The sequence below is a fragment of the Peromyscus leucopus genome, chromosome 2 (genome assembly GCF_004664715.2).
Source record: "Peromyscus leucopus breed LL Stock chromosome 2, UCI_PerLeu_2.1, whole genome shotgun sequence".
NCBI classification, from domain to species: Eukaryota; Metazoa; Chordata; class Mammalia; order Rodentia; family Cricetidae; genus Peromyscus; species Peromyscus leucopus.
In genome coordinates, this window is record NC_051064.1 from 24,376,732 (window position 1) to 24,404,510 (window position 27,779).

At 40.1% G+C, this 27,779-nt stretch overlaps 1 protein-coding gene across 2 annotated transcripts; it reads right to left on the bottom strand.

Moving 5' to 3' along the window:
* Positions 1-451: 451 nt before the first annotated feature.
* On the bottom strand, positions 452-27,245 carry LOC114699452 (syndecan binding protein). Of its 2 annotated transcripts, none has more exons than XM_028878524.2 (9): positions 27,142-27,245; positions 16,124-16,190; positions 14,074-14,152; positions 12,494-12,603; positions 8,544-8,702; positions 6,652-6,827; positions 3,333-3,504; positions 2,415-2,506; positions 452-1,586 (listed from the first exon to the last, which is right to left on the bottom strand). In XM_028878524.2, the coding sequence occupies exons 2-9, from the start codon at positions 16,172-16,174 to the stop codon at positions 1,532-1,534; spliced, it is 894 nt and encodes a 297-aa protein (XP_028734357.1). In that variant the 5' UTR covers positions 16,175-16,190; positions 27,142-27,245; the 3' UTR covers positions 452-1,531. The 2 variants fall into 2 exon arrangements, with proteins under 2 accessions (XP_028734357.1, XP_037058326.1); XM_037202431.1 differs by having other exon boundaries at positions 8,544-8,705; positions 16,124-16,189; positions 27,142-27,166.
* Between the last annotated feature and the right edge of the window lie 534 nt (positions 27,246-27,779).

Here is a 27,779-nt window from a genome sequence, read left to right on the forward strand (position 1 = left end):
TCTTTTGGGCCTACCTTCAGAACCAAGTCCAGACAGTAAGGTAGGTAAACTGGGAAATGTAAATTTCCAACAAGGTAAGCTATGTAGCAATAGCAATGACTTCCTTTTTATTTAATCTCTGAATAGCAACCATATGATTACAAATTTTCTGTGCTATTGAAAGTATTTTTATAGTGTGGTTAAGAGGGAAGATTCCCAAACCAGACCGAAGTAGTAGAAACTTGAAAGTCAGTTTTAAGCATTACTGAATACATGTGTGTGGTCTCTGATTTCACCAGAGATGCAGCAGTCTCAGTAGGTTCCTTCATCACCTACAAGTGTAGAGGGTGAACGGGGCCACCAGTCTGGCCATCTAGGGCTCCCAAGCAAGTGTATTTCCAGACACAGCTCTATGGCTGTTCTCAGAGACTGTGGATATGAAAGGACCGAAGGAATAACAGACAGACAAAAGTTTAACATTTTTATACATTTACTAGGATAATATCAGATAAAATACTAGGAGAGGCATAAGCCAAGAAGAAAAAAATCAAGATAAAGTGTCATTGCCATTTTTGTTTAGAGGACGGAGTCAGAAAAATGGAACAAATTAAAATGGCTAGGGAAACATTCTAAGACTACCCAAGGTAGCTAAGTTACATAATGTTAGGATTCAAATGCCAAATTAAATATTGCCCACTTAATAATCTACAAATGAAAAGGAAACTCCAAGATTTGTTCTGTTTATATAACAACTTTTACATGAAATATATAGCGATTTGTTTTTCAGAAAGCATTACGGCAACTTTTAGGCGTTTCCTTTATGCAGTGACTAGAAAATCTCCACACAACTAGGCAGCTCTGCTTTACCAGTAAGCTGCTTGGGGCTAGCATCTACCAGCTAGATAGAGAGCTAACATCTCAGGTCTCAGAAGGCAGCAATAATTCTATTTTGGCTTTTATTCTAAATGCTTACTGTAGTTAAGGCGACAGTTGAAGCATAGTAAGTGAAGGTAGTTAAAATTTAGTGACAATCATGATAGTCTCTTGCAAACTACACACACTGTATAATGCTTTTGTGGAATGAAACCAGTGTTGATTAACTGGAATTCTACACACATACGGAGAAAACTTAAAAAATAACTATCAAAGGCAATCATCCTCAATGTTCTATGCTGATGTTCTAAAATCCAAGTATGCCACAGAACTGAAGCACACGACTAGCACTGTGCTTTATCTAGGACAAAGGTTCACACACAGCTAAGACTACACCAGTCATCCTAACCACAATGGCTTATAAAAACATCAGGTTTCCAGTAGAGAAACAATTCTAGGAAAGTCAGTAAGTTTCACATCTGTAAAACCAGGATAAGGCTACACCTATCTTAAAATCTGCAGAAGACATCAGATAGAGTGAGGTTTCCAGCCATGATGAAGATAGACAGGTCCCCATGCAGCATATTCTCCCTGGCTCCGGGAAAGCTTCATATGCAAAATATAGAAGTTGCCGAAGAAGAAAACTGGAAACATTCAGCTGTGTATGTTGTACAGGTTCTTAAACCTCAGGAATGGTGTGATCCATCAGGCTTTTCATAATGCTTGGTGCCATCCTACAAGAAAGCCACTCGTTATATAAGTGATGACTTACGTGCAAAAATGCCATGTTAATCCAAGACAACCCCAATTCCAGTTTAGCACTATTATCATTGATGAGCCTGAGGGGAAGAAAAGGTCTTTCAATGAGCTCAAAGTCAAGGAACTGATAACTGAATTAGTTGGCTGAGACTGTCCAGGAAGAATAGACATCTGTACCAGGGTAGATATGCTAGAGACAGTGTGAGTCCTTTATATTAAGACTGGCAGTTTAATTAAAATAGCAAGGCTATGATGAGTCAGAAGAAAAGGGGGGAGAATGGACCTACCAACAGTTAAAAAAGAAAAAAAGACTACAGAACAACTATTTTTTTTTCCTTCCTACTTCCCCCCCCCCACCAGGGTAGCTAGCTGCATTCTATCCAAAAGCCAAATATATAGACAAAGATTTCATTACAACAGTTATGCTTATGTATCTTCCAAGTCTCACTTTCACGTGCTGTATCAGGATTTTGAATGAAGAGTTTCCAAGATACCATGGTAACAACTATAAGGAAGAGAGGAGCAGAAAAGCTCTGGGCAGAGTCACCCCTTGCTGGCCCTTGTCAACTCTCATGGACTTTACGTTCCTCCGTTCCAGAGGACAGAGAGCAAGCATCATGCACCTCTCTACCTCCTGAGAGACACTGGGAAGAACAGCAACGGCCACTCTTCATATCTCACAGGCAGGAAATCCCCGTCACAGCCACCATGACTAGATTTCTATAAAGCAGAACTGCAGACTGAAAGTAGTGTTTACATTTATGTCAGGTGACCACAAGCATAAAGTAGAGCTGTCCACTTACCGTTTAATAATGTGTTCAAAGAGAAAAGCAGGCATGATTGTAATGGTGACTACAGTCCCAGCTGTTGACAGTATGTCTGCAATCTGAGAGTCCTAATGAAACAGAATAGAATTGAATTTCACTGAGGCTTTATTTAATAAACATGAAACTGTAATTGTTAGGTTAAAAAAAAAAAAACTCACTATATTTGCTGTTCTCATGCTAATATCTCTAGAGTTGCAATCCCTGGTATGTCTGAATTTTAATTTTACTGACATACGTTTCTTAAGCTGGTAACAAAGTTGAAGATACTGAATAAAATCCTTTCCTTACTTGAGAATGGATAGCTTGCCCCATATACAGTCAACTGATTCTAGAATTTATGAATTAAAGTTTTACTTAAAACCTTTAGATTTTAAGATAGTCTTAATTCAAGAATTTATAAGCCGAGCCGGGTTTCACATGCCTTTGAGAAGCAGGCAGATCTCTCAGACTTAGAGAACAGGATGGCCTACATAGTGAGTTCCAGGACAGCCAGGGCTATTTAGAGAGACCGTCTACAAACAAGCCCACAAAAACTTTGCAGATCAAAATGTATAAAAACAAAGTATTAATATATACCAAGACTTATTCCTTTTCTATATTTCTGGACTGAAAAAAGTTGGACATTCACCCATTCGAATGTCTAAAAATTTCCCTGCCCGTTTCCACAGAATTATAGCTTGAGGGATGCCAGAAATCAGTTTAGCCACCTCATTATGGGAAAGAGAATTCCCCGTACCATCCCAGAGTTATTTCCGCAATGGTCCACGAGCACTGCTAGCTAGCCAGGGCCCCAGTTGCTACACTTACCTCCCACCAAGTTTCAGTGTTTGAAGGCCACCGCCGAAGTCATACCACCTAAGTGTTTTCTAAACCAGGGTCCAGTGCATTCCTTACCTTCAAGCCAATGACATTCTGCCCGTTGATCTCACAGATGTGATGATCGGTGAGAAGGCCATTTCTGGCAGCAGAACTATCTTTCACTATGGATGTGATTTTTCCACTTTTAAAGATAAAACCAACATGCCCGCTGCTGTCCTTATGCATAGTAATGGTCCGCTCAAAGGGCCTGTAAGCATAAGGGTTGGGTTAGATTGAAGCTTTAAATTCAGTATTTTGTTACAGTAAGTGCTGTTTCTAATAATTTACTATGACTCTGACTCGACACATGGGACACTTCAGCAGCCTTTTTGTTCATCTCATGATTTGACTGACTTGCTAATCAAGATATCCTTCTGTTAAGTTTGAGAAAACAGAACAGAGTGCTTTGTGGAGTTATCATTATATCAATACATTTTTCCTTACAGTTCACCATATTTTGCATTAACAACGAGATGGCTTTAAACTAAATCACTGAATACCTTCAATACTTCTGGGAGCCAACTGATCTTAGGGCATTTAAATTTTAAAACACTATTTATTGATTGTATGTGCACAGGTGCATGTATATGGGTTAAGTTGCAGGAGTCAGTTCTGTCCACCACATGAGTTCTGAGAATCAAACTCAGGTCATCAGGCCTAGTTGTGAATGCCTCACCCACTGAAACATCATGTCAGCTTTATTGGTTTGAGACAGGGTCTCATTATATGCAATCCAATCTTCTCAAGTGCTGGGATTATAGACAAAGCTGTCTGCTCTAATCTGTGGTAAGAAATTTAAAAAAAAAAAAAAAAAAAAACAGAAACAAAAACAAAAAAGCCACCAGAGAAGCAATGAGAGGATTCTTCAAGCCTGACTGTAAGGGAGGCACAAACTACTATTACAAAGGCCATGAGCATCTATCTCAGATGCTGCCATGCAGTGTAATCCATGCTGATGTTCTGCAACTCTGCCATAGTGTTACTTAAGATTTTAAGGCCACCTGGTTTGTTCACATTATGAAATTCTGTAGCTGTATCTTCCTATTGGTCCCACTTATAAAAAAAAAACTTCTCTTATGCAAAATGTTTAAAATTATTTAAGAAGTGAAAGACCTCTCTCCAGTACAAACTTCAAGAGAGTGAAAAAGGAAATCACAGAAGATAGTTGATGATGGAAAATCCATGCAACTGGACTGGCCGAATATTGTAAAAATAGCTATATTACACCAAAATTAATTTACACATTTAATGCAATACCTATTAAAATTCTGATATCAGATTTCAAAGTTTTAGGAAAAAATAAACAAAAAAAAAAAAACCCTCAAGAATTCATTTGGAACCTTAAAAGATCACAAATAGCCAAAGCAATCTAAAGAAGAACATTTGTTGGGGTTTTACAATACTCAACCACAGATCATACCATAGCTATAGTCATAAAGAAAGTCTGGTGCTGGCATTAAACAGACAGAAGATCAATGGAACAGAAAGAGGGCCCATAAATAAGGTGGTAAAGCTATGCCCATGTAATTTTTGGCAATGAAGGCAAAAAACGTAGTAAGAAGACTAATCAAGAAATGACGCGGACGGATGAAATTAGATTCTTTCACTTTGTGCAAAAATAAAAATGGACCACAAGCCAGGCAGTGGTGTGCATGCCTTTAATCCTAGCACTCGGGGAGGCAGAAGCAGGCAGATCTCTGTGAGTTCCAGGCCAGCCTGATCTAGAGCGAGTTCTAGTCAGGGCTACACAAACCTGTCTCAAAAAAAAGTTCAGTATTACTAGCCACCAAGGAAATGCAAATTAGAACTACTTTGGAATATATTAGCTAACTTGTCAGAATGGCTATTATCAAAATGGGATCTATGTGTCTGTCTGCAAATTAATACACCAATTGTGGAAATGTTTGGAAGTTTCTCAAGCAATTAAAAATAGAACTACCACATGATCCCACTACTTCACTCCTAGGCATACACCCAGAGACTTCATACCCTACTGCAGATACATATGCCCTGTACTCTGTGCTACTTACTCACTATAGCAACGAACTAGAATTAACCTAGATGTTCATTAACAGATAAATGGGTAAAATGTATATATGGGTGTATGTGTGTGTGTGTATGTAAAAATAAATGACTAGTATTCAGCTCTAAAGAAAAATGCATTCATAAAAGTTGCAAGAAAAATGGACTTATACTATTACTCAAAGTAACAAAATCTTAGAAAATAAGCACATTCTTTATATGCAGGACCTAGGCAGTGAAATATATATATATATTTATATTAGCAAAGGCCCACATGACATAACAGAAAAAGAACAAGGAAGAGTAAATATTAGGGCATGAGAAAGGACTGAATTCAGGTAGTGAACACTAGTTACAAATGAATATATGAAATTATTTTTACTAATTTTAACTCTCATGGATTTATTTATGGTGGTGGGTGTCAGAAAATATATTCCACAGTGAAAATATAAAATCCAATGTGAAGCTCCACAGCTTCTGTTCCAAATAGCTACTCTGTATAGAGATTCACTGAGACAGTCTTTCGATCTGGCTAATTTCAACATGTGATTTTTTTTTTTATTTGCAACATTAACATTTCTTAAAAAAAGACATAAGTGGGTCTGTGCATGTGAGTGCAGGTGCCTATGAAGAAACAAGGTGTCGTCGGAGCCCCTGGAGCTGGAGTTATAGGCAGTTGTGCCCTTCCCAACTTGGGTCCTCTGGGAACAGTGTGTACTCTTAACCATCCCTGGTCCAACTTTATGAAATTCTGCTTACAGACTAAAAAAAAAATTATAAGACTTTTCCATTTTCAATTTTTGATATATTTAGGAATTTAATAAAATTTTTTAGACCAATGTCATTTTAAGATAAAAATAGACTACCCACCATGCAGAACGATTCATCCTCTTTTACTTAATTGCACAACCACCCCAGAGACCAGATTTGGTTTCAAAACTGAGTTCTTGGGAACTCTGTGTCTCTTTCAGTCCTCGTGACAACGGGCCCTGGTAAGGATGCTTAAGCAGTGGGCTGCAGCGTGAGCCCACGGCGTCTTTACCATGTCAGTTACTCCTCTAGCATACACATCCTTTCTAGAGAGACAGACAGGAAAATTACTGCCCAGCGGACAGAGTCCCATAAAGTGCAGTAAAGAATATATGCAAAAGCAGAATTCTATAAAAATCTATGTTAGAAAAATCTGTAGCACACAACTGCAGCAACTCCATGACTGTAATGAATCAACATTTTCTTTAAAAAAAGCAAAAGTAGAAAGCTGTATTTGCAGAACACTGAAATGAAAACCAAAGTGTACTTGAATCTCCATTTTCACTGTTGGGTCACAGCTCACCTATCACGAATGGTCATGGTGATCTTCTCTCCAAATGCCTGCTTGAGCACCTTGTGTGCCTTATCGGAGCTCCAACCCGCACAGTTGTCGCCATTGATCTGGAGTACTTGGTCCCCAAATCTCAGACCAACCAAGGAGGCTGGGGAATTAGCCTGGACTAGCTGAACAAATACACCCTAGATAAGAAGAAAGGAAGTTATCATTTTCCACTGCTGTGACCAAGAAAGTGGCTGATGATAAATCCTCCTAGGACTGTCCGAGTGTCAAGTCATTTCTTAAAAAGAAACAAAACTTTATTAAAGCAATAATACCCCCAAACAAATAAAAATAAACAGATCTCAGTCGGGACCTACCTGAGCATCCTTGGTCACATCACCCTGCGTAGAGTCAAGTTACAGGAACGAGCAACTTTGCCCAATGCAAACCTCTACACTGCAGGTTCTGATCACACCAAGCACTGCATGTCTGGTGAGTTGTTTTCCTGCTTAAGTATATATACAGGAGGACTCAGGTTCAGTCCCCAGCACCACTATGGTGGCTCACAACCATGTCTAACTCCAGTTCCTGGGGATCTTGTATCACCTTGTGACCTCTGAGGGTACCAAGCGTGTATGTGGTGCACACACATACATGCAGCCAACACTCAAAACATAAAATTAAATAAATTTTAAAAATAAATGATAGTCTGGGGTAATAATTCCATTTTTTTAGTTCAAATACCACTTTCCACATCTCTTAAAATATCAATACAGCCGAGATTAAACAAGCTAAAAAGATAAACATGTTAACTATAACATGAATGCTTATAAATAATCCATTATGAAACTCAGAAGGGTACCTCTAACAACTAACTCACACAGACATTGATACTTATGTAAATTCAATCAGATGTTGAACCAAATGGACAAACGTAAAAGGAAAGCTAGGGATGTGCAGACACATCTATAAGGCTAGGCCTTCCCTACAATCTAAGATGGGCAGACAGGATTTCTGCCATGAGGTGCTATGCACAGGCAGCGCCTCACCACACCAACTAGAATGGTGCCAAACGAGAATGGGCCCGGAGAATCTCTGCTGCAGTATCCTGCAGGCACGCAAGAGAAGGAGAACATCAGTGAGGTCAAGGCTTTACAACAAGCACAATGGACATGTGTTGAGGGCTACACACACCATGCTCTCAGCCCGTTGAGTAGAAAGGTGGTGCTGGCATTTCCTGCCAAGACCAGCATCATTCAGCTCAACAGTGTGCCATACTTATTTTGTCTGTAGAAAGTTGGACTCACTGAGCTAAGGAGTCTTAAGACTGAAACAGAATCCAGAAAGACACTAATTATAAAAAAAGAAAATCATAAACTGAGGTTTATAAGACCCACCATGTCTATAACATTTTAAAATGTATCTGGGAAACCTGGTCTCATGTCTTTAGTGTGCCAAGGGGATTCACTGCCTGAATTACAAAGAACTTGTTCACAAATGGTCATCAAGTTAAAGTTTTACAGACAGAAAGAACAACCAACTTTGCAAAAGCATCTCACAAATTAAATAATTATCACTTAGTTTAAAAATGCACACCCAATTCTCACTGTCAATTTTTCCATTGCTTTCACATATGCTGCCCTATGCCAAGCCCAGAATTCTACCATACAAACTCTGTCATAGGGTTTATGTAAAGCTAGTGACATCATTCATATTTCAGTAAAGAGAATAAAAAAGAAAAGCTCATTCATGGTGATCTGCTTACAAGTTCCAGCACAGGCTGTCTCCACTTGGAAGTGGAAAATTAAGTCAGTAGATTTGTAATATTCCTCACTGTAGATGTGTTGTTACAGCTAGCCAAACTATTTTCATTTCTAATTGTCTGATGTTAATATTTCTGAAATAAAAATACTTACATTATCTATTGACTTAAGTCTGAGCCCAATTTTTCCATCTTGATCCTTACACAGAATGACTTCACGAATCCCTTGCTTAATTTCTGCTCTTCGAATTCCAGCATCGTTGCCTGTCACAGGTGCTACCATATAGTTCACACTGGATGGTCTTGTTACCAACTGCTGGAACAATACATAATCTGTCAGTGTCTAGAAGCACTTTCCCTGAAAGTAATCGACAGAAAACTGGAGCATGCTCAGTTCTAGTTCTAAGAAATATTGCTCCAAAAATAAGACCCCCCAGTGAAGTTGATTTCTACAATAATGGCACTGGTTTTCATTTCTTCGGTCCTCTAGCAGTTTACTCCATTATCCCTGGATAGATAAGACTCATGGACTTTTTGCTCCAGGCTTGTTACTTTAACTCAACTGGCACTCTTGTGTATGAATCATCATCTGCTGCCGAACTACCTCTATCAGAGAACACTTAAGTGGCAGCAATCTCTAAAGACTGCATTGTCAAATGAGGTCATAAGACCTCAGGCTGGGTAAGTACACTACATGAAGCTGCCACAGCATTGAAAGCAACACATGAGCCGGGCAGTGGTGGTGCACACCTTTAATCCTAGCACTTGAGAGGCAGAGCCAGGATCTCTTGAGTTCGAGGCCAGCCTGGTCTACAGAGTGAGATCAAGGACAGGCACCAAAACTACACAGAGAAACCCTGTCTTGAAAAACCAAAAAAAAAAAAAAAGCAACACATGAACCATTTCTCAGAAAACATCCCTGTCACCAACAACTATGCTCGTTCACCTTCATTTTGAAGATATTTTCCTAGAACCAAGAGGTCACTCAGGATTTTTGCAACATGCATTTTCCAGAGAATTTCTGTGGTATAATCATAAAATTACCAACTTAAACTTAATATGATCAAGGACTTAGGTCAAGAATGTACAATGGGACTGGGAAAACTGAAGCGTCCAATGCAGGGCAGGGGAACTGGGGCTGACCTTATACCAAACATACAAACCAACTCCAAATGGATTCAAAAGGCTTAACTGTTCAGATTTGCAGAAAACGCAAGACAAATCTCTTTAATACTAATCTTGACAATGATTTTTTATTTTTTAAATTACACTCATGATATTCATTAATTATACTCATGATATAATCACATTTGTGGTATTCATAGGTTACATTCACACTATTCATTCAATTATATATATATATATATATATATATATATATATATATATATATATATATATTTGACAATGATTTTTAAAAAATTTTTCACACCAGAAGCATAAGCAAAAATATGTAAGACTACATCAAACTTAAAAAGGTTCTTCACAGCTGGGACCAGGCATGGTGGTGTACACCTTTGATCCTAACAGAGGTAGGTATATCTCTAAGTTCAAGGCCACCATGGTCTACAAAGACCCTATCTCAAAACATGTTATGTTCTTCACAGCAAAAGAGGCATTCAGCAAACTGAGAGCAACCCATGGGAATGAAGAAGTTATCTACAAATCATGTATTAAGGGGCAAATATCCAGATGTATAAAGAACTCAAAACTCAACAGCAAAAAAGCAAGTAATTAAAAAATAGGCAAAAAAGCCTACATAGGACATTTTTCCCAAAGATAACAAAAGTCTCATAGGTATGTGAAAGGGATCATTTATCATTAGCAGATATAAATCAAAACCAGAAGATGACATTACCACCTCACAATGTATCTACCAAAAAGACAGATGTGTTGGTAAACTTTTGTGCACTGTCATACACCAAACGTACTTAATATAAGCATTATGAAAAACCATATGGAGGATCCTCATAAAATGAAAACACATTTGCCATGTGTCAATCCCACTTCTGGGCAAATATCAAAAGGGAAATAAAATCACTATATCCCAAGGATACCTGCATTCCCATGTTCACTGCAGCATAATTCATAGTGACCAAAGCTTAGAAACAAAGTGTCTGTCAACAGATAAATGAATAAAAAAAATACACAATGGCATATTACTCCAGCCATAAAAACATGGGCATTTGTACAGTATGGATGACCCTGGAGGACTTACACTAAAGGAAATAAGTCAGAGACAGAATGACAGTATAGTCTGTTCTTACTATGAAAACAATAAATACAGAGTCTCAGAAGTACAGAGCAGGATACTTGTGGGGTAAGGGGTGGGCAGAGGAGAAATGGGGAGATACACAGACTTTCAATGATAAAGTAATTCTGGGCTATAATGAACAGCACAGTAACCATGCTGTTAATACCGTGTAACTGAACTTGCTAGTGTTATAACTACATACTAAAAGTTGTAACTCTAGGGGGATATATTCATTGGCTTGATTGTGGGACCATTTCACAACGTACATAAATTAATATGTAATACATTGTACACCTTCAATATACATAATTTTAATAAAGCTGGGGGAGAAAACAACTAGATGGAACACAAAAACAAAAAATATATGGTATGTGAAATGAACTGGTCACTACATGGAAGAGTTAATAGTAATCTCCAGAACAAATTAAATATAACAAAATGATAGAAAAATAAACGAGCACCCCAAAGAGCCTTATACATGCAGATACTTCTAAAGGAAACTTCAGGTTACCTTCGAGGCCAGAAATGTACACATGGAGGGGCCCTGGTGTGCTCATTACATTAAAGGGATCAAAGTGCAGACCTGGGCAAAGGAGGTCAGACACACTAGCCGGAGCCTCAGCATTAAAGAATACCTATAATTGGGTTTTTTTTTCCGATATGAGAAGATAAATTTTCTATAAATATAGCAGTTAACCTTTGTTTCTCCATACCTCCTTTTAAAGATTTACTTTTATATAATTATCTATATGTGCATCTCTGAGTATTTGGCACTTGTGTGGCTGCCCAAGGGAGTCAGGAGAGGTCGTCAGATTCTCTGGAGCTCCTCTGCAAGAGAGGTACTGAGCCACCTCTTACCAATTCACCCAACCCCTCAGGGGGCTGCAGCTACCAGAAACGCTTCCCAAGGTCAAAGCTGCAGCAGACTCCACCCTAAGCACCTTGTCCACTCTATCCCAGGACAGCAGCTGGCTCCCTATAGTTCTAACTGGTTCTACTTTTTCCTTTGGAAATCTCTGACTATCTAATTTCTTAAAATTACCTCAGTTGAAATACTCTTGTTTTCAACTGGATCCTGACTAATCCAAGTAAGTTTTCAATAAATATTGAAATTTCAATAAATAAATGCTACGTACTGTATTAAACAGTGGCATTATGGCAAAAGAGAAGTAGATTCAGTCATGAAGTATGTAACTATAATCGTATCAAGTGCTATATGTTATATGTAAGCCTAGCACCTCAGTCTAATTACAAGAAGCTTGGCTTCTAATTATAAGAGGAATAATAAAATTGTGAGCAAAATAATATGGCAGATATATACTTCCCATGACTAACTATCCTCACTGCAATACTGTCTGAAGTAGGAATTGCTGAGCTATGGAAGAAAAAACTGAACAGTTGAGGTCGGAAGTACAAAACTCAATGCAGTAATACAACTAGAAAGGAGAAAACAAGCACACAGGGCAGAGGCCCAACCACAATGTTTTCGGAAAGGACAAAATGCAAAAGACAAAAGAGAGACAAAGACCTAATAATCCAACAGTGGGCAACAATGTTCAGAAATACATCTATAAAGAAATCTAAAATCAGGCTGGGCGTGGTGGTGCATGCTTTTAATCTCAGCATTCAGGAGGCAGAGGCAGGTAGACCAGCTCTCTGGTCTACAGAGTAAGTTCCAGGACATCTAGGGCTACACAGAGAAATCCTGTCTCAAAAAACAAACAAACAAAAGAAAAATCTAAAATCGGAGACGTCAACACTAATGTTCTAAATATGTAAGTTCCCTATAAAAGAGTTTACATCTACATATAAAGAGCATTTTATAGAATTCAAAATTATACTGTACATACCCCTTGGGTTGGTGCTCCAGAGACCATGGGCATATTTGTACATATTTCTTCTTCATTTAAAGTCAATCCCATGTATTGGGAGAGCTCTGGATACAGTTTAGGATAGAGATCTAATATAAACAAATGAGGAAAAAGGCATTGGCAGAATATTCAAAATAATAACTTACTATGGACTTACTGTATTTTATAAAAAAAAAATCACATTTAAGGTACAAAGATTTAGACATATTTAAAAGATCCATAAAATGTTTAATGTGAAAGCCCTAAAATATAAATACATCTGAGATAGTCTGGGCTTTCCTATGCAGTCATCCCTTTGTGGCCAAAGCACTGGGTTCATAATCTGCAGGTGTTCAAGTCCCTCATTTAACATGGTCTGAAGCTGGCTGGTGGGGATGACTACAAGCCAGAGCTCTAGTCATGTGGCAGAAGCAGGGGGACTGCCACAGACCTGAGACCAGCCAGGGCTAGACAGCAAGGCTTAAAGTTGAAATAAGTAGAAAGAAAAGAAGGCCTTCTAGCCATCAGCAGACCTGTGCAAACCCTGCTGTCAACTTGTGACCCCTGCTGGATACTATCATACACAATCACCCAACGCTAATGGCTGTTGCACGTTCACAGTACAGATAAAAAATTTAGACAGAAGTAGAGAATACAGAGGGGTGACTACTCAAAGGTAAAAATTACTTTTCTAAATAAATGATCTTGCCCTTTCTGTTTAAGATAACCCTATGCATTAGAAATTTGGGGATTATGGCATGAATTCTTCTGTTCAAAACAACCCAACGTATTCACTGTCACAACTGCTCAACTCACTCCATGAACAGCTATGAGACGTGACGGTTCCTCTCACCTAACAGGAGAAAAAGGCAAAGCTTGTGAATTTGCTCAGTTTCCTACCACTTTAAGAATGGCAGCCATAGTCCAATGAAGTCACGCAAACAGAATTTTTAAACATTAACAATATTTAACATTTTTAGAAGTGTGCTACTTCTAAAATCTTTTCCTATGATCTACTTTGACTTCAGAGTAGATTCACTCCAAAGAATAATGTTAGATGGCCATGCAGAAGATGAAAGGCCACAGAAACTTAGGAATTTACTATTGACTTTGTATCCCAATGTCTTAAAGCACTGTCCTGAAGCCCCTGAATCAGTATGGAGTCTGGAGAGTAACTCTTAGATTTGATGTGAGACCCAATGGGAGCTAGTCAGAAGCTTCCCAAGCTCCCTGGCAAAGGTGAAAGGAAGCAGCTCAGTGTCTGCCAGCTGCTACAGCAGTCAGGAAAGCTTAGCTCCATGCAAGAGTGCTTTCCCGTTAATGAACCGACGGTGTTAAGGCCTATGAGTCCAAATAAAATACAATTTAATTATGCCCTAAAACACACCTTCATAATCAGAGATCACTCTCTTGATTATACAGGTTAGTTCTTTAGTAAACCATTTTTCCTTATTGCTACTAAATCATTAATCACAAATTCATATAACATGTCAAAATCCTAGGTTCTGAATTTCGGGGGGGGGGGGGGGGCTTTGTATGTATTTCTGTCCAAAGAAAATGAGCCCAAAGTATGAACCTACTTCCATCTGGAGGGTAAGCAGCAGAAACATCCACCAAAACTGCTTGGGTGGCAGGGCTGGCAGAGAAGGCAGTCTGAGCCTGGAAAAGAAAATTCTATCAATATCATAAATACATATCTTTCTTATATGATTTATAAGTTATATCTAGAACTTCCCAAAGAAATGAACAACTGAAGTTTTACTCAAAGTTTCATTTTAAATACTTCAGCAACCATTTACTTTCCAAAGGAAACCTATAAATGAAAAATTTTAGGAGTACCTTAAAAACTGAATGACACCACTTATTTATATGATACATGTTATTTATAGTCAATGCTTAGCAATCTCCTGCAAATAAATCAACTGTATGTGCTTTCTCTTGGTATTGGAGACAAAGTTTAATGTAACACAGGCTGGCCTCAAATTCCCCATTTAGCTGAATATTGTATTACCATCAGCTCTTAATTCTCATGCCTCCACCTCCCAAGTGCTGGGATTATAGGCATGTGCCACTCTGCTCAGTTTAATGTTGGGGATGGACTGAATCCAGGGCTTCATGCATACCAGACAAGCATAGGCTGTTAAGAGTTTGGAACTGAAAATAGTTCTAGGATTGATCATGTAGTGCTAAAAGCCATGGCTTAATGGCTACTATAAAATCACTTAGAAAATATGAACTGCCAGTTCACTGCTGGGGTGGAAAGAGCCAGACAAAAAGAAGGAGTGTTGCACTCCTCTGTAACTTCTTGCCAGGGTGTCTCAAGATAAAAACACACCAGTCACTCACCTAGATGACGAAGCAGAACTAGTCCAAGAGGCTGGACTAGGAATGTCTGAAATCTAGTAGGAACAGAAGAGCCATACCCCACCTCCACCTGGCCCGATTCCGTCTCCCAGCAGCTAGCTCTCTGCTCTGAATACTGAAGGTCCTCTAAAGGAACCTGCTTCTCTTAAAGGGGTCAGCTGACATAAACTGAAGTTTTTAACAGAAAAACATCCGCCAACATCAACTGCCTTCTGTATTTTCAAAGTGAAAACGCTCTACTAAAAGTCAACTGTGGTTAATTTAAGTTCAATTCCATACACAGCCATTAAGAAAAACATGGACAAAGATTATTCTTTGCAATCTGTGTGCTAACCCTTAATGTAATATTAATTGTTTTAGGGTGAATATTTCAGATAAAAGCTTTTTGAAAAAAGTACATGTTCAGATGAACTTTGTGAAAATTACCAGAGGGGGAAGACTGAACACTACAGAAAGAAACGGCATCCATTTAAAATGACAGAGCATGCTGCTCACAGCTTAAAATCATCCCTCCTGGGCAGCTCAACTGCACACTTCAGATGCTAAAAGCCACATTTCAATAGCCTTCCTGGAAAACTGTCTACGAAGCAATTTCCCCACCCAGTGCCACTAGGTCAGTCCCTAGGACAGCTGAGCTGCTATTTCTATTCTGTTCACTCTCCTTTCACCTGAGGGTGGTATCAAGAAAACTGCACCAACTTTACATAAAACTACAACTATCTAAGGTGGGTATGCATATTATACACTCCAACTTATATGAGCTATATGCAATTTAAACTGTACTAAGAAATTAAGCCCTCTGAAGATTGTAAAACAAATTTTAAAGAAATACTATCTGGCTGGAGTGGCGACTCAGAAGTTAAGGTGGAGAAGTACAGTACTCTTGAAGCAGACCCAAGTTCTGTTCCCAGCACAGGAGCCTGGCAGTGCACAACCACCTCTAACTCTAGCTTCCAGGGAGACCTCTTCTGGTCTCACAGGAGTCTGCACTCACATGTCTGTGGTACACACACACACACACACACACACACACACACACACATACACACACACACACACACACAGTTTTGTTTATCTAAAAAAGAAATACTATGCCAGGGCTGATGGATATAGAGAAATAATAAAGAATTTCTAGTCTTCTTGTAACGTTTTAGTCTACAACAGACCTAAACAGACGTACAACTACACCAACAAATGCATGCTTCCCATTTCAGTTCATAAGTGAACACATTATGAAGTAATTTTTAAAACTGAAAGCAAACATACCTGAATTACTTTGTCTACCTTCAAATCTTCAAGAGATGGATAAAGAGACATTTTTGCAGGTTTTTTTCTAAAGGAAAATAAAAACATTTTCAAATGTCACAGAAATTTACAGTGTGCACAGCCGGCAACATGAACATGGACAACTGTTAATACAATAAACATGTAACTTCAAAAGCCAAAACAACAGTTGTTACCAAACTCTGTCTCTGTTCCCACAGCTACCAAACTGCATTCATCACGGACTTTAAACTTCACAAGCAAAGCTGCACCACTTCACAAAAGGCCTGTGGCATATGCTTAGCTGACACGGTGCTCCGCACAAAACCAGGGTCAGGAAGTGACCTTCACAAGACACATTACTTCTAACAACGAGAGCCAAGAGCAAACATTATGCAATGTCCCATGTAAAACAGCACTGGGAGAATATACATATGTACACGGAAAAACTAACATACGCAAACAGATACAAGAAGGAAACTATTACCTTTCATTCTTAACATTTCTATACTGTTCAATGTTTTTTTAAGCTACCATACGTTGTTTTTTGCAACAATTTAAAATAAAATTCTCTGGAACATTTAACACTGAAATAAAAACAGATACATATTTTACATTTTGTTTAGATAGTCTGAGATAAATACCCAAGACTTCCACTTAACCAAATAAAACAGTATGTACCCTAATTGCTAACAGGTTTTGGCAATTACTGAGCCAGCTTATCAACTTCCCACTTCCAAACCCATTTCTTATCTCCTGCTCTTCAAAACCAACTGAACCTTAAACCATGCCCTGCTGACAGAAGGCAGGAGGCCTCACGCTCAGCAAGGGCAGCCAAAGTTGTGAAGAGGCGCCCAGCCTTGCTAGGGCCAGCACCCTCTCCAACCAGCCCACAAGACCTGCTTCTCTAGCATTCAGCATCACAGGGAGAAGACTCACGCAGCTTAGCCTGCTATGTTGAGCAGAAAGCCATCAATCATATTGGAGCACATCGCCCAAAACCCTTTCCTGTGGCTTTGCAGTAAATTCTAAAATGTGACATGTGTTAATAAACACTCACTGGTGAAGTTCTGCCATGTCTATCAAGGAGTACCTCACAAGTCACAGAACAAATCAGCAGGTAGCTTGCTTCTGTGGTACTCTCTTGGTCTTAGTAGTGGCTACTTATTAAAACAAAAACCCCAATAACAGACATGAGAAGTCCTCTTTGAGTTATTAGCCAGGGCTGTTGTGATAGTTTGAAAGAAAATGGCCCCCCATAGGGAGTGGCACTACTAAGAGGTGTGGCCTTGTAGGAGGAAGTGTATCACTGTGGGGGTAAGCTGCTGTGGGATGTTCTGTATGGCAAATGTGTTGCTCTGATTGGTCAATAAATAAAACACTGATTGGCCAGTGGCTAGGCAGGAAGTATAGGTGGGACTAACAGGAGAAAAGAAAGAACAGGAAGGCAGAAGGAGTCACTGCCAGCCTCCACCATGACAAGCTGCATGTGAAGATGCCGTTAAGCCATGAGCCATGTTGCAAGGTATAGATTTATAGAAATGGATTAATTTAAGATATAAGAACAGTTAGCAAGAAGCCTGGCACGGCCATACAGTTTGTAAGCAATATAAGTCTCTGTGTTTACTTGGTTGGGTCTAAGCGGCTGTGGGACTGGCGGGTGAGAGAGATTTGTCTTGACTGTGGGCCAGTAAGCTTTGAAGTCTCCTATGCTCAAGCTACACCCAGTGAGACAGTTCACTGCCTGCGTATCAAGATGTAGGACTCTCAGCTCCTTCTCCAGCACCACGTCTGCCTGCATGCCACCATGTCCCACCATGATGATAATGGACTGAACTTCTGAAACTGTGAACTGCCACCCCAATTAAATACTTTTCCTTTGTAAGAGTTGCCATGGCCATGGTGTCTCTTTGTAACAATAGAAATCCTAATTAAGACAACTGTCTAAGAGACTCCCAAAACATATAGCCTATTGCTACTACCCTTGGTTGCCCCATAGAGATGGAAAATGTCCCTACTGCTGACGATAACATGCATACCAGAAACAGGGCCCAGAGATTCCTGAGTTGGAACTTAACCTGAATGCCTCTTCCCTGAGGACCAGCTTTCATGATACCAGAAGGCATCATACAAGCTTCCAAAGGAGGAAGGCAACTATCAGTCCTATCCAGCTATGATGTCTGTGACCCACACCAACAACCACTACAGGCACAGTAACACTATAGGTGCAGTAGTGGCACACACACCCTGTCGGTAACCAACCACTCTCTAACTGGGCCTTAAGACTTGCTCAACAAGAAGGGAACCTGGTACTGGAAACCTAGCTAACTACTCAGAGCTAGTGAAGTCATGGATACTAGAGGAGAACCTACAATTACTGCTTTACTAAACCAGCACAATCCTTAACTATATTCTAAATATCTGTCCTTAAAGTGTAGTCTTCACTATTCATCAAGGAAACTTGCTTTTGCAACAGATGGAGACGAATACAGATAATCACAACCAATCAAAATGCAGAGCTGTGGGGGACCAGTCCCAATGGATACATCTATAAAACACTCCTATACCTAAGGCTCAGGGAACATTGCAGATAGGGTGGAAAGACTGTAAGAGCCAGAGATCAGGGAGTTTGCTGTAACATTGTGTACCCTAGAATGTCAGAAGCTACACCCATAAAGTCTCACCAACATGACTGCTTAAACCTGAGCTGAATAAGGACAATAACATACATGCCAAAGTGAGTGGGACTTACCTGATGTGGGCCTTTTAACTAGGATTATAGACTGCATGGCCTTTTATGTCTGGCTTCTTTCATAATGTATGGCATTTTAAAGGTTCATCAATGCTGTGGCATCTACCAGTGCTTTTATCCTTTTAAGGCTGAATACATTACATTGTTTACATACCACTGTATGTTTATTCATTCTAGTCTGTACCTTGAGGCCATAAAAATAATGCTGTTGATAATGCTAGCACTCTTTTGCATTACTGGTAAGTAATATATATATATTATATATATACTAAATATATATAATATAATATATATATGATTTAGAAGTTTTTACATAAAGGTATGTCTTTAATTCTTTTGATATACATAGCTAAGAACATAACTTCTAAATCAATATGGTAACCCTACATTTAACTTTTTTGTAAATCATCAAACTGGTTTCTAAAAGGATTATACTATTTCTATACTCACAGAATTCTAATTTCTCCATTTCCTCGCTGCTACAGTCTGTGGTTCTGATAGCCACTCTAGGAGTGAAACAGCATCTCACTGTGGTTGGAATTTCATTTCCCTAACAACCGACAATGCTGGCATCCTTTCCTGTAGTAAGTAGGCAGACCTTACTACATCTACATCTTCTGTCTGTGAAGATGCCCATTCAAATCCACTGCCTGTTTATTTAACTGGATCATTATTTTTTAATGGTAATTGTTCTGCTTCTATTCTAGAAATTAGGTTTTTAATCCATTCAGGTTACAAAAAAAAAAAAAAAAAATCAATGGAGCTGGTTCCTTATAAATACAAATCTATCTGCACACTGGGAAGTCTAGGAACAAGATGAAATGCCATGTCCTGTGCCACTGACAGCATCTTTTCATTGTGTCTTCTCATGAAAAAGGGACAAAACAGCTCTATGGAGTCTCTACTGAAAGGGTACTAGGTGCCACTCATAACAGCAGAGCCCTCAAAATCTCAGTCCCAAACACCCACTTTTATCTTGGTGCTTACAGGTTTAAACAATGAATTTTGGAGGAGCAGATACATTCAGACATACCACATACTCCTATCAGATATGATTTCCAAATACTTTGCTTTCATTCTTTAGATTGTCTTTCATTTTGAGTGCCCTTTGTAGCACACAAGTATTTTGTTTTGATAAAGTTAAATGTGTTTCCCTCTGGCTATTTGTGCATTAAATCCAACATAAAAAAAAACTCATGGTCATTAAAACACTGTTTTTGTCTAATAATTTAACAGATTTGGCTATAATATTTGCATCTTTTATCTATTTTGAATAGTTTTTGTACACAGATAAAGCAGTGATGCAATTTAATTCTTTTCTACTTGGACATCAAGATGTTGGCTCTGGCACTGTCTTTGGAAAAGGCTAGGTTTTTCTTACTGAATTGTCTTAGCCTAGTTCAAGTCAATTGATGGTGAAGTATATCATTGTTCCTAGCTCCTATTCTACTGGTTTATTTTAACCAGTACCAGTTTTGATTACTATACCTTTGTACTGTTTTGAGTATGAATTTTCCCACACTATTTTTTTAAGATTCTATGGTTATTCTACATCCATTTTAGTTTAGTGTGAATTTTAGAATCAGCATTTTCTATTAAATTTCAATCTCTGACAAGTTCACACAGTGCATCCTGGTTACTCTTCCCACTCTTTACCTTTTAACAAATTTTAAGTATAGAATCTGCACTTATGGGCATATACACAGATCTGGGGGCTGGAGAGATATCTGAGTGGTTAAGAGCACACACTACTCTTGTAGAGGATCAGTTCCCAGCACCAATGTTGACAGTTTACAACTGCCTTAACTGTTCAAGTTTAAATCCATTGTATTTTATTTTTGTCACTGATATTTTTCAGTTTCCCCTTCAATTTCTTTTACCCTAAAAAGTATTCATGAATATACTTTGGTTTCTACTTTTCCCTGTGGTCAAAAAGATGCCTGATATATTCTTAGAACTGTTAAGATGTAATGACCTCATAGGTGATCTTTCTTAGGAGTATGCTGTACATGTACTTGAAAGTGTCTTCTAGTGGATGGAATGGCCTGCTAATGTCTTTAGGTCCATTTGGTCAACAGTATTGCTCAAGTCCCCTGCTGTCTTGCTAATGCTCCATTTGGATGTCCTCTCCACAATCAGAGCTCTCATAAGAAAGTCCATTATGCTGCTGTTTCTCCTTTGTCCCTAACTGCTTTATGTATTTTAAGAATTTGAGGTTGTAAGTGTTTGCTTTCTAAGTGGGTGCTCTTAGCATTACAGCACCACACCTTTGCTTCTGGAGTGTCCTATGCCAGTGTTTCCCAACCTTCCTAATGCTGCAACATTTAATACAGTTCCTTATGTTATGGTGACCCCAACCACAAAACTGTTTTCATTGCTACTTCATTAATGTAATTTTGCTACTGTATGAATTGTAATATAAATATCTGACATGCAGAATATCTAATATGCAATCCCTTCTAAAAGGGTCTTTCGACCTCCAAAAGGGTCATGATCCACAGGTTGAGAACCACTAATCTTATGCTTACCACAGGAAACATGCTCAACTTACCATATACTAATATCTAATCCCAGCACTCAGGAGGCAGAGGTAACCAGATCTTTGTGAATTTGAGACCAGCCTAAACTACAGAATAAGTTCTAGGATAGCCAAGGATACACAATGAAACCCTGTCTCAAAAAACCAAAAAAGAAAGAAAAAATAAGTCTCTAAACTGGGAAGGACAAGTACTTCTGTCAAATTACTGAACTTAGAGGGAGGGGTCAGAAAGAAGGGCTATACCTTGGCTCATGCTGAAAGACATCAAAGGCCTGGAGCAATAGTTCTCAACCTATGGGTTGCAACCCCCTTGGATTCAAAAGATCCTTTCACAGGCATCATACATCAGATATCGTACATATCAGATATTTACATTATGATTCATATCAGTAGCAAAATTACAGTTATGAAGTAGCAACAAAATAATTCTATGATTGGCGATCACCATAACATGAGAAACTGTATTAAAGGGTAGGAATTGCAGTAGCAGGAAGGCTAAGAACCACTGGCCTAGAGGAAAGAGAAGCTTAAGCAAAGGCTGATCAAAGAATACGCTTTTATTCACTGAGGAGAAAAACGAGCCAGCTAATAGTTACTTGGCTTACCATTTACTCCTGTACCACCGCTTTCAGCCCATGTTTCTATAGCATCTCATGCACAGTGTAGACAGCTGACTTTTTCCATTCATTCATTAATTTTTTTGTGTCTTCTGCTTAGCAGGTTAGTCTTTATGTACCTGTAACTTCCTTACCAACATTTTGTTGTTTACTGTCTTGTAGCATCTTGCCTCTCTCTCACTTGTGTGTGCCTGTGTAGCTACTCACTTCTCACTGTTCTCACTTCCTTTCTATAACCAACCCTCTTTGTGGTTACCGTGAGGCTTCAAACAGCTGACCGCCTGTGTGAGGAGGTAACCATTTTCAGGACTGGGACCTCTCCTTCCACCATGGTATAGGAATCAAACTCAGCTTGTTAGGATTGCGAGGCAAAAGCCTTTGCCAGCTGAATCACCTCCCAGGCCCCACACTTACCCTTTACAAATGAGCTCTGTGCTGTTGTCATGTTTTGCTGATGAACATCCTCTACCAGAGGCCATTTGTTGGATTCCTTTTAGCACCTGTTAAAGGGCCAACCTGGTAGGAAACTCTCTCCACCGTTTTTTTTCTAGGGCACTACAGCTTTGTCTATGAAGGGCAGTTCTGCTACACTTTGCAGAAGGATTATCAAACTTTGGCTATATCAACACTCTTCGTAGGCCTGTATACATTCTGCCGAAAACTCTGCCCTTAGCCCTACCCAGGCCCTTTACAGGATGAGTTGTTCTTCTCTGGCAGCTCTCTCTAATTTGTTCCTTTGATTCTTCTGATTTGCTATGTACAGGATTCCTTGACTATCCTTTCCTTTCCCCAGATTTGGGAGTTTGGGGCATATTTTTAAAGCAGATTTTCAGTCCCTTCTCTCCTCTGAAAGTTTCTGAAGGCTAAAGTTGTAAGTTTAAATTACTGTGCGAACAAAAATGCCTTTAACTTGTAAATCCTACTTACCCAAGGACAGACAACTTCCTGGAATGCTAGGGGCTTCTGTTCCTGTAACAAGCCACTTATTTTCACTTTTGTAAACAAGATTGGTTGCCCAACTTGCTTGATCACACATAGGTGGGAAGTGTGTAGGCAGGATGTATGCTTACCCCCACTGGATGAAGATGGGAAGTATGTCGTAGCCCTGTGGGTTTGCGGGTTTTGCCTTTATAGGCACCCGACTATTGTATTGTAATTTGTGGTCATTCTCTGGGGATCCCAGGTATGGACATGGCCAGAGTCCATTGTCCTAGCTAGTATTTATAAAAAATCTTGCTTCAAAGTTGGCTCAAAAAATGTGGTCTTATTCTCACCTGGTGGGATTAACAAATTTTTTATCAGCATGATGGCTTATAAATCAAGTGTTCCTGAAACATCCTCAAGTTCCATAATTTGACAGAAATCATCAAACCTCAGCAAAATGCTACTTATCTTCCCAGTTTAGTATAGTGTACAAAACTAACAGAGATGCACCAAGTGGGGGTGGGGGGTGGCGCAGGGCAGCAGTGGAGCGCCTAGCTGATCTTCATAAACAGCTACGAGAAAGACTCTCCCATCCCTGCATGCTTGCCATCACAGTAAAGAAATGTCCTCTGCATTATGATGATGGGATGCTCTCTTGCTTTAGGCCACTCACTGGCCCCAGCTGTGCTTGGTTTCTGTTTTCCATATTAACAATTGACTGAATAGTTTTCTCCTTAGTGAACAAAACATATACTCATTGATCAACCTTTGCTGAAACTTCTCTTCCCTTTAGGCCTCTGAACTTTGATCTACTTTCAGCTTGAGCCAGGGATATCCCTTTGTTCTGGCCCCTCCCTCCAAGAACAAGCTGACTTCTCTAGACTAGGATTTGAGTTTGCCACTCTGCCTCCTGCTGGTCCCGCTCACCGTTCTCACCTTGTTCTCCTTGGTATACTAACCTTTTTCTACCTATACCAAACAGATGTTTACAGATATCATGCATGGCACTTTCTGCTCTCACAATCTTCCTTTAGAAAGAAGTCCCTTCTAACCAGAATCAACTGACAGTCTAGAAGGCAGCACAGGACAGCTACAACCCTTCTCCTTCCCTCAGCAACCCTAGCCTTCTACACACCCACTCATGCACCCACCCCATGCAGCCTCAGCTCCCCAGCTCCCCAGAAAACTCCTCCCGCTGCCGACAAGGGAAGGAAGGGGTGCTGGCAAGAGAGGCTCCTGGGACAGAACTGGGCCTTCAATGACCCCCTTTTGCAGGATCAAGACTGCTTCCAGCCTCTCTCCGTCCCCTTGTTCTGTTAGTTTTACATAAGCAACAGTGCTAGAAAAATCCAACAAAATCACTCAAGCTAAGTGTCTATCATTGTCGGTGGATGAGACCATAGGCATTTATCTTCCATACCACAACCAGAAGAACAAACCGACCCCGTTGAAGCAAGGAATGGGTCATTTAATTACTATTTCCACAGCAAAGCCAATTACTAATCCACCTATGCGACCTGTACTGTATCCCATAAACTGAGATTGAATCTGGCATTGATTCCAGGGTACAGAACAGTTTGCCAAAAGCCGTTCCCAGCTTCCTCTACTTCCCTCCACCCCCAGTCACAGGGGCTGAGTCTCTCATCTGATTCCAAGTGTCAAAAGTATTGAGCTCTTTGTGCAGGACCGTGAAACTACCCTTGACTGGAATTTTACAATGGCCAAGTGAATTAAGAGAATTCTGAAAATATTACACCAGTCAAGAGTTCTCATTTTAATCCCTTACAATTCCTATTAAACCATCATGTGCCGACTAACTCACAGAATTCTGTTCTAGGCCTCCCATTCAAAGTGATGGCACGATATATCACCCAAGGCCCCTGAAGGCTCCCAGAGTCAAATCAGCACCCAAAGTCCTCGATATCCGAGGAGTTTGACTGCAACCTCCACAGCAGTTGCTCTGCTGTTCTTATTCCTTGGAAAGAACTGAAGCTTTCAACAATCAGCCCCTCAAGCAGGACTGCGCTACCACACATTGGCTGAACCCCTAATACTCCATCATGTCTTACGAATAGCCCTGAACCCAATGCACCAGTAGGCTTTAGAAAATGTCGCCCAAAGGTGTGTCTGTTGCAAAGACTTTTTTCTAATGATTTGGGTCATATCAGAATCTCTTCAAAACATAAAGACAACAATGAAAAGGACTACAAAAATTTTATCTGTAGACCTGATGCCTTCTAGAAAGGACAGTTACTTTGGGTGGGACAAACAGAGTAATGCTTCATTTCACTGCTGCGCTGTTGTTCTGAGCAATCCTACTGTTCCTGTAGGCATCTTAGGGTTTTTGTTTGTTTGGCTGGTTGGTTGTTTAGCATCATTTGGAAAAATTAGTGACTGAAGAAGTAACTTCTAGATTGGTAAGAATTTTCTACCTATCCCTCAACACCAAGCAATATGGTGTTGCTTCCTTGGGCCTCTGACCCACTCACAGCTCAAATAAGGGAAGTGATATTTTGGAAAAACTAGGGTTGTTGTTATTGATGATGATGAGCATAATAAAAATCTAGAATTTTCCTCTTTTGGCCACAGTTACAGAGCAGAAAACTAAAGGGGAGGGGGATGCATATAAGACCAGCTGGTTTATTACAGGCTTACAGTGAGGGACCTCACCATATACACTGAGGTTTTTGGATGATATCCTAGCCGAAGTGCTTCAAACCTGAGAATCGGTGAATAAACAACATATTTCTATTTAGTAGGAGAAACAAGATTCTTCAGTGCACAGGAAGAACTTGGTCCTGTGGCATTTTTAGACAAACCCCAACCACCAATCTCACTAAGAGGTGTTAGTTTTCTTCCACGGCTTTACTTGAATTCCAGATTTACTGTGCATGTTTACAGAGGCCAACTGTGGAAAACATGTATGAAAGGTGATCAGCAGGAACCATTAAAGTAGGCAGTTTAAAAAAACCAACTACACTGATTATTCTACTTAATATTTTAGCCTAAACGAAAATCTCTTTAAACAGGGAACAAAAATAGATACTCTCACCATCATCCTAAACCACTCAAGTTATTAAAGATATTATATTTGACCAGAGAAATAAAAAAATCAACAAATAGTACTGACAGAACCCACTGATAGTTGAGATCTGGAATCAATATTGTGTTCTGATGACCCAAATGCAAGAAAAACCAAAAGCAATGATGTGTTAGAACAGAGATATATTTGAAATCTTCACAATGGTTCAAAAACACGGCCACACACTCTAGTTGAGGAACAATTATCATCAGATCTGGCAAAAACAGTGGGAAATGGTGTCATGCTCGTTTTATGGAACTGTTTAATTAAAAAGTACATTTAACTGCTAATCAGTCCCTTCTGGTTCATGATTTTTAAATCCTCTTTAATGGTTACAGCCCACAGCCAAAGTCTGCTTCCAAAGTTAAGTAACTCTGTTATAATAGAGTGATTGTTTACTGAAACTTTTGAGTCATTCCACTTCCTTATTTCCTGGCATACACCATTGGGTCAGTAATAGTCATGTACCACGTAAGACCTAAAAGTTTAAGGAACTAAGCTTTTCACAGGATGGAAATGAAGATTTTCAGTTTGTCCTCAGCCTTAAAACGAGAAAATGAGTGTATAAATCTGTTTAATGTATCACCTTTACATTGAAAAGGCATGACAATTTACCAGGCCAGCAGCTATTTTAATGTAACTTTCGATCTTAAACATTGTTCTTGGTGTAATGCGGGCATGTTAAGAATGTCAAACCCCACACTTTCTAATCTACCTCAGGGGAAAACGCCGCTGTGTCTGAAGTCAGGACGAATACAACAGACGATCCCACACACTCCACGGCTCCATAACTGCACTTCGAAAACTGGAAAGTTTCCACGTCCACTGCCTCCCTCCTCCCGGTATCAGAAGGAAATCCTCACGGGAGAGCTGAGTCACCAGACCTCCAGGGACAGTTCCTGTGCACACACCCTCCCCGCCCCCTCCAAGAGCCGCTGCTCAGCCGCTAACCGTTGTCGCCTCCGGTCGGTCCCCGCCCGGGCCGTCCTGATGCCGCCGAGGACGCGACCGAGGACGGCCGAGTGCGGGAGGGGGTGCCGGCCGGGCCCACCGGTGCCCCGAGCAGCTTCCCGACCTCCCGGATCCCGGGCCCTCGCTGCCGCTCACCTGCACCGACGACCGCGCTGCTCCCGCCGCTCGCTCGCTCGCTCGGGCACCGGACTAGCGAACCTCACGGCCCGCCCTGCGCGTCATCGCCGCCCCCGCCTTCCGCCGCGCAGGCGCAGGCGCACGCGCCGTCCCCATGACAACGCGGCGCATCCCGCGCGACCTCCCGGCCCAGCCTCCTCCGCCGAAATCCGCCCAAGACCCCGCTCCCGCGGTGTTTTCCTCGGAGCCCCCCCGCCGCCTTTTACTACCCTTTGTTCCCAGAGCGAAAGCTCATTGGCTGCTGACGTGTACTCTCGTTAACGCACAGAGAGTAAAAGCCATATCCTATTCTGAAAACACAGACTGATTCCTGAGAGTTGATGATGCTGATGCGAGAACTCAAGCTATGTTTTGGGTCCGCATTAATCTGCGAAACCAGCGCAACATTCCATGGCAGAGGCCATTACCTGAGCGTCTCCTAGTAACGGATTATGACATCATTCGCAGGCAAGCAATTGTCTATCTAAATTATTTAGTTCACAGTAATTTGAAATTTTATTTCTGGTAACTACTAAAACAATAAGCATTAAACACATGACAAATAAAATAAAAATTTGATCCCAAGGGAGCTTATGTCTTAACTGATGAAAAACTTG